Raw genomic sequence first — 8,342 nt, 5'->3', positions numbered from 1 at the left:
CTTCAACCCTCTTAGTGACTGAATTCCTAAAGTTCCTGAAGTATGAATTTTTTAATTTCTGGCTGAGAAACCAAACACCAATTTTCGTGGTTTTTGCTTCAAAATTTATTTAAAACCGACATACATTCAGTGAATCTGTCATCTCACATATCATCCTCTTAGGGATGAAACTTCGAACAAATCATTCAGGCAGTACAAGATCAGCATACTGTGCAAATTTCAGTATGGTCTCCTTGGCAGCTTGGGCAGGTCGATGATGAGTCAATAAATCAGTCAAGTCCTATTTCATCCTATTAAAATTTCAATTTCCGAAATACCAAAACTTTATTTTTATATTTTTCTAACCGAGAAACCAAAGACATTTTTTTTCGGTTTACTTTTATAAATGATCGCATAATGAAATATTTTCATAAATATTTTCATCCTCCATTTCACCCTGTTAGAGATGCACTTTCTAAAAATCCTTAAAAACACGATTTTAATTTCTAACCGAGAAGTCAAATACCAATTTCCATAGATGTATCTTTGGAAATGGTTTAATAGTACTTTCATAATGATTTGTTTTGAAAAAAAGCTGTCACCTACTATTTCACCCAAATATGATTTAAATCCCCGAAAATGATGAAACATCTATTTATTAATTTCTGACCAAGGATCCAAACAACAGTTTTTGTAGTTCTAGCTTCAAACTTATGTTATTAGGGAGAAATTTTCAAAAACCATTTCAGTCTATTTCACCCTCTAATGAATGGCATTTCGGAAAATCCCTTCCTAAACGATACTCTCTTCAAACTTCAAGTTTCGGTATGGGCTGAGCGACTCTGTCAGGACATTTTCCTTAATATACAGAAATAAGCTCTTAGATCAAAATTATGCATACGTTATTTCGTAGACATGAGCTACATTAAAGTTATTTCATTTCTTCATTTAGATTTCTTTTAAACATACAAAATGATGGGATAGTTAGAAGGAAAGGTTAGAAAAGAATATGTCTTGTTCATCATAATTTTATTCCAGTCAATTGTCAGATGTAATCCATCTAGGACTTAACACATTTCATCATAACCTCAGTATTTGTAGGCAGACAGCTGAGATATTTCAACAAAGTACTCTTCAAACATGCTTTGAGGCCAACATTTCATGGCTGAATACTGGGTGACTACACAAATATTGTCTTAATGGATGGTTAGGCACGTTAGACGGAACATCCAGCGCTCGTAGGGTAATCACACACTCTCAGCTCGGCGTTGTATTGGAGGCCCGCTGGGCACGGGATCAACCAGGCAACTCCGTTCTCGTCGCACTTGTAGAAACTGTTACAGTCGCTGGGGTTAGGCAATTGTGTGACGTCATCCGGATTCCAAGGTGGGCATGTAGGGGAATCTGCAGCTGGTTCCTGTGGGCTTTCGCCATTACCAGAGCCAGTATTTCCATTGTCTTGACCGCCATTAGAGGAATCGTCACCAGATGGGTCACTTGGAGCAGATGACGATGAGCAACCAGCACTCTCTGGGTAGTCGCATACCCTCAGGTTCGCATTGTACTCGAGTCCAGCTGGGCATGGTATAAGCCAAGCCACTCCATTCTCGTCGCATTTGTAGAAGCTGCTGCAGTCACTGGGATTGGGCAACTGTGTGACGTCATTTGGATTCCAAGCTGGGCAAGTAGGAGCATCTCCAGCTGGTGGATTTGGACTGACATTGTTACCCCCACTAGAATTTCCGTTATCTTCACCCCCCTCAGAAGGTGTATCATCAGACGGGTTGCTTGGTGCAGATGATGAGCAACCAGCATTTTCTGGGTAGTCACACACTCTCAGCTCTGCATTGTATTCGAGACCAGCTGGGCATTTGATGACCCAGGCCACGCCGTTCTCGTCACACTTGTAAAAGCTGCTGCAGTCATTCGGATTTGGCAGCTGTGTGACGTCATTAGGATTCCACGGAGGACAGGTGGGGGCGTCGCCAGTTGGTGGAGCTTGTGAAGCGCCTCCGTTATCATCTGATCCCCCACCATTTCCATTGTCGTCGTCAGCTGGTGGAGACACTGAGGAGGAGCAACCAGCTCTCTCTGGGAAGTCGCACACCCTCAGCTTTGGATTGAACTCGAGGTTTGCTGGGCATGGGATGACCGTTGCAACGCCTGATGGCTCACACTGAAGGAAGCTTCTGCAGCTGTCCGGGTTCGGAAAAGGCCCAGAAGCTCCCTTGCAAGTGACACTCATCTGAAAGAAATCGCATATTTGTTTGTGAGCATTACTGGATTATCATTATCATTCTAGTCGATTAGTATTAGACAGGGTTATTCCGAAATCTATTGGCAATATCTCCTCGTTTTTCTACGATTATTTTCAGAATATTTTGGTATAGTAGCCTTTTGCTTTCAGAGATTCGCCAAAGCGATATAGCAGTTCGTCTGATTTTTTATATCTCCATTTACCTTTGTATCTGTACTGCACTGAAATTGTTTGCACCGTTATTGAAATATCGGTAGTACGTGCTGTGTGACTTACTTGGAACCAAAATTCGTGCATTCGCCAGTGGTATTTCGGTTGCCAAAAGTAATATCTACTATTCGCCCTAAAGCGTGATTTTTACTAGTTCCATACGTGTCACCTTTGATGTTGCATGAGTATTGACTAAATTATCATTGATACGTATTGCTATGGATACGTTTACTGACAGAAAGTTTCCCAATATGCTTCTCTCAATTGAGACAATGCAATAGAAAATAATCCCAAAAACGATGTTCCTGCATCTACATCAACAAAATCTGTACATACGCGCCTGCGAGAAGCCATGTCTTGGGTTTTACGTCGTGGTGTTGTGTGAAGGAATTGCTGAACAAGCGTAAGTGCATGGTGTAATAGACAGAATAAATCATAATCACAGTATTACTCTCTAAAGTGCCACCAGAGAAAACCTGGCTCTAACGTCAAACTACTCAGAAAATACCTCTGATTATCTTCGAAATTTTGTCAGTGGAGCTGTGGGTCAGCATACACAGATATAGATATAAGTTCAGTGCTATTTCATGGAAATAATATCATTGTGTATAGGATGGAACCACAGACGAAAATTCTTCAGCTGTTAGTGTTTTACCAGGTGTATATGACAAACGTTTCAGTTTGTATCTGTAATTTTCATAATACTAAATATAGCATTATATTAGTGTAACCAGATAGCTTATATCTTCTTGTTACGTAGTAATAGCACAGTGCTTTTTCCCATTACCTTGGTGGTATACGCTTACTACCTGCAAGAAAATATAAGACTTTTCTTTGCTGATCGATACCAGAGAAGATGGTCGAGAGAGAGGACACAGCATATTATAGCGAGAATGAGTGACATAAAAGCCTTCAAGAGACTGATTTCTCATAAGAATGGAAGGCAAGAATTCCCGCGAAAACAGTCTTAGAGCTCAAATGTCATACTGTAGACGATTCTGACTCATGGTTATTTTCTTTCAAAATGGTTCAAATGGCTATGAGCACTATGCGACTTAACTTCTGAGGTCATCAGTCGCCTAGAACTTAGAACTAATTAAACCTAACTAACCTAAGGACATCACACACATCCATGCCCGAGGCAGGATTCGAACCTGCGACCGTAGCGGTCCCTCGGCTCCAGACTGTAGCGCCTAGAACCGCACGGCCAGTCCGGCCGGATATTTTCTTACAATTGTGACTAAACGTGCATCCTACCAAATGCGAAAACATATTATAAATTCTTTTTTTTAAACCTCGTGCACATGAATGATTTCTAAGACTAGACTGTCTAATCCCATGTTCAGTAAGACACAGAATTTAACTAAGTGAAAGGTAACAAGATCCATATTCCTGCTGCGTATAATCATTGCATTCCTATGATATTTTACTCCGTTACAGGCTGTTCGTCACTCTCACTTACGAACTTCTACGTTTTGTTGACGGCAGTGAGTACATGATCTGTGAATAGGAATCGTTGTTCGGAAATGTACTGTTTGCTTGTTGCAGCCGTTTGAACTTAAGTTTGCTTGGTAGGTTTGCTGAAGGGTAGTCATGGTGGTGGTGGTGGGGGATTGTTATGTCTGATTGGCTGATAACATTTGACGTCTGTCCTGCTTCTTTGATCTGGTTCGAGCCTCAACTAAACGTCTGCGACAGAGCAACGAGGTTGACTACACGTTTGCAGATAACACCGACGGATCCCTCTGAATGGCGAAGCTCATGGCAGGGGAAGCGATGCTCGTCGCCTTTATCAAGGTTATTTTCCACGTCAGAACCCATCTTAGCCATTTGCGCAACAATTACGCAACGGCTTCGAGAAACGGTATCTTCGCCGTCAGCAGACGTGACTGCGATGCACGAAGGAGACGCCGCACATTCGAATAGGAAGAGGCTGTACTGTATCACGTTGAAGAGAACTCACGAACGAGTAAACGAGCAATTTCGTTGGCTATTAATAAGTGTAATTCTGAAACAAGTTATGTCCTGGGTCCTGCCAACCAATTATTTGTAAAAGTGTCCGCGTTACCAACATTTCAGCAAATTACTGTAGCACGGAAACGTATGTTTTCAAATATGGGTTTCAGTTTTAAATATTATACATTCACACGTCTCTACCAGTTGTAGAAGGCTGTAACGGGAATTTCGAAACACGCTGTAGGTAAAGGATTATTAACCCTTGTATCCTAATTTCTTTTCGTTTCAACTGTAGAAGTATTGCATAAGGTAACAAATAATAGCAGGTTAGACTCATCTTTTAAAGCCGGCCTGGGTGGCCGTGCGGTTCTAGGCGCTACAGTCTGGAACCGCGTGGCCGCAGGTTCTGATGACCTCAGAGGTTAAGTCCCATAGCGCCCAGAACCATTTGAACCATTTTTTTTCAGCCTTTAAATGAATTCACAATTTCGATATTATTTAAAATTAACAGCTATTTTCCTAAAACAAATGGACCGAGAATATTCTATGAAATAAATTTAGCAGAACTATTTCATCTTTGGCGATTATCACTTATGCAGTTTGGAGTTAGAAAAAGCAAATATTAATAATACTAAGTTAATACTGGTAAACTGCTGGCTAGCATACTGAATGATTAGAAAAATAATTCTGTACACACATCCACATTTGGAATCGAATACATTAACTGAGCGACTGGTTTCTTCCAAAAAGGACACACAACATAATATGCAGGTTGCTGGATAGACTTACCACAGTCACCTTTCGGATGGAAGCTGCACTGCTGCTTCCAACCAAGGCCGCTAGCACGACGGTCACAAATAATGGAAATCCTGAAAGGTAAAACACGATGTAACACTCATCTTATCACACAAGCTTGCTAACACTTAATGCATTTGTTTGTTGTTCTGTGTGAAAGTTTCGTTTTAAACAAAGCTAAGAAATTTCGACTATTTGCTCTTTCGTTATAATACTGATGGGAATTCTCAGTGCTCACCTCATATCCCTCTCAGTGTGACAGAATGAATTGTACTCGTACATCCCATAAAATTAATATCGTTCGGTAGAACGTTTCCTTGTTCTATTCTACGTACGACATACTTCTCTATTCTTTATAAACTCAACTAGCATAAGAATTTAATGAAATCATCACCAACAGGATGTTAAACGTGTAGTGTAATAAAATAGAGTGGCCACAAATGTACTGCTTCTAACGTTACTTCAGTGGTAATCGTAGTTTTTACAAATTATATTTAGTAAACATTGGATATTGTTTGATTTGTTACGCAATACACGCTATCGGTATTGAGCACGAGAAAAACATAGCTTGGCCTTGTCTCTGTTACGAGTTTCAATATTTTATACTTAGATAAAAGTACACACTGCATTTAGCATTACTAGGTTTGCTTGTGGCCTAAACGTATACATGATTTCACAGTTCTCAGTATCTGTTTATGTCGGCTACAGAAAAACTTATTTCTGCTGTTGCTTTAGAGATACAGACTAAATCAACTCCCTTTGCTACAAAATAAATGTCTGAGATACGTTACCGAGAGAAACCACAATACACAACGCAGAACACAGTCAAGTGAACACCAGCGCTATTCGAGAATATAAGTTTATTTATACGTTGTATATTTTCTAACCAAGCAGAAGCTATATCAAAGTCAAAAAAGAGCCAATATCGCGGCAAGTGGGTCTTACCTCTCATGTTTGCTCAAGTCAGGTTACTGTCCGCAAAAGGTGGCTTAGCCTTACATTCGCACCGCTTAAATAATCCCTCAACGGGCTATCTTCGCTCGTCAGACGCAACCGCACGAACGTCAGCGTCACTGATAAGAAAAAAATCTGCCATTGTGGACAACGCATTCGTATAGATGCATTCATTGCTTATCTGACACTGACAATTGTCGTTTCACAAGGTGAGAACATGTGTAATTTCCTGATAACGTCATTTATAATGCTGCCTGTCACAGGACGTGTTACATTGTAAGAGTGCGTCCTGAAAGTAATGTCTTTATGTGAAAACACTTCGAGATTTTTAAATATAACAAATGTTATTAATATTCTATGTGTTTCTTCCTCATGCCTACATATTTATCTCTCAACATTGTCACCCTGGCGACGAATAAATTTCTCCCAAAGGGAGACAAATTTTGTAATACCATCACTGTAGAATATTTGGCTTTGTTGACGGAGCCACAACGTCACATCTGCTAGCACTGCTTCATCACTTTCAAAGTGAATTCCACGAGGGTGTTATGTAAGTTTTGGAAACGGATGAAACATGGATGGGGCTAATTCGGTACTTTATGAAGGATGATTGATGACACTGAACTCAATACGTCGGATGGTGGCAGAGGTCACAGAGCTCTTCTGTGGTCTGGCGTTGCGATGCTGAAGGAGGAATGTGCTCCATGTTTGAAGGAACTCTTGGAATTCGAAACTCGATTACAACAAGGTGTTTGTCACACACCACCACAGCTAAGTTACTCACTGCCATGTTACATGCTACAATTCGGAACCCTCTAGCTGCGAAGGAAGAATAAAGATGAAAAACAAAGCTGTGGATTCTTAATAACGTTCGTTTTATTTAAACAGTTTGAAGATGCTTCGCTTGAAAATTTAGGAGGCATTTCTTTTCAGAACGCCCTCATACAATCTCGCATACGAGTGTATGGGAACTAAAATGGCTCGGACCATTTTTCCACTATAATCTTCGGGATCTACAAGCAAAGCCATACGTAAACACAATTTCAGAGGTAATACTAATCATGTACCTTAAATTAAGCACAACAGTGCTGGAAACACGGTGTTGGAGAACCCTTTACTTGAACAAATATAATTGACTGTGGCTCTATACCACAACGTTAATCTCAGACTAAAATGAGGAAACTGATAGCATGAAGAAACAAAGATAGCTCCCATTGTATAATCAAATGGAGTACATTTATGACCACATTGACCTGTTGCGAGAGCTGACCCTGTGCGACTTGCGTAGATGCTTCATCAGTGCCCACCGTTAACAGCACAAATACTGAATTAATTGCATACTAACTGTTTGGCACTCGTTGCTACTGTGCTTTCTGACAGTTGATAAGCACACACTACCCTGCGAGTCATTTGGTCTATTACATAGCTCTCTTTGTAGCAGATGTTTTGGTTCCGCTTTTCTCTGTCCTGCAAACAGCTTTGAAACGTTTCTGTGCACTGTCTCGCCTCATGACACAAAATTAATTTGTGTAACCAAACATGTCATGCGGTTTCCTAACTACCATGCAGGTCATTACATTGCAATATAATGTAGACGGCACATAACAAACGTGAAAGTGTACAACGTAGTCATAAGCAACGGCTTTTACATGCTGCTTATGAGTAGAAATGACTCAAACGTTGTCATCCGAAGATGCAATAGATATCTGGTCGTTAATGAGAAGCTGATGCTAAGTCTCGTGTAGGAAGCAGAAATGTCTATCAGAACGAATCAGGCTTGGTCTGCAGCACAAAAATGACGTTTTGAGGCAGTGATTCACCGTACCACGATATTGCTGCTCGCTCTGCTCGACAGATATGCTAATATGGAAACGAGGATTCAAAAATTTCGGATAGAACGACATGTAAGATCTTAACGCCTTCGTAGATTAGCGCCTTAGATGACGGACATTCTGTTCCGTCAGCCACAAACAATGAGTGAGGAAATTTACAGTTATAAAACACATTCTAAAAAACAATGCACCAACAGAAGACATACTGATTACAGGGCATTAAGTCTTCGTAAATTCGATTCCATTTACTCAGTTAGACAGTAACAATGCCTAACAGACAGATGCGTGGACTATATATGTAGATGTCAACATTCGACAGAGGACATGTAGTTGGGTTCAAAAAAGACGGATGGAGTAAT

At 40.4% G+C, this 8,342-nt stretch overlaps 1 protein-coding gene across 1 annotated transcript; it reads right to left on the bottom strand.

Annotated features, from left to right (window-relative positions):
* Positions 1-991: 991 nt before the first annotated feature.
* Positions 992-6,213, bottom strand: LOC126272226 (chondroitin proteoglycan-2-like). Its single transcript, XM_049974926.1, has 3 exons — positions 6,143-6,213; positions 5,192-5,271; positions 992-2,224 (listed from the first exon to the last, which is right to left on the bottom strand). The coding sequence occupies exons 1-3, from the start codon at positions 6,147-6,149 to the stop codon at positions 1,196-1,198; spliced, it is 1,116 nt and encodes a 371-aa protein (XP_049830883.1). The 5' UTR covers positions 6,150-6,213; the 3' UTR covers positions 992-1,195.
* Between the last annotated feature and the right edge of the window lie 2,129 nt (positions 6,214-8,342).

This window comes from Schistocerca gregaria, chromosome 5 (genome assembly GCF_023897955.1).
Source record: "Schistocerca gregaria isolate iqSchGreg1 chromosome 5, iqSchGreg1.2, whole genome shotgun sequence".
Lineage (NCBI taxonomy): Eukaryota > Metazoa > Arthropoda > Insecta > Orthoptera > Acrididae > Schistocerca > Schistocerca gregaria.
The sequence above is the reverse complement of the archived record's forward strand: the minus strand, read 5'-3'. Positions and strand labels throughout refer to the sequence as shown.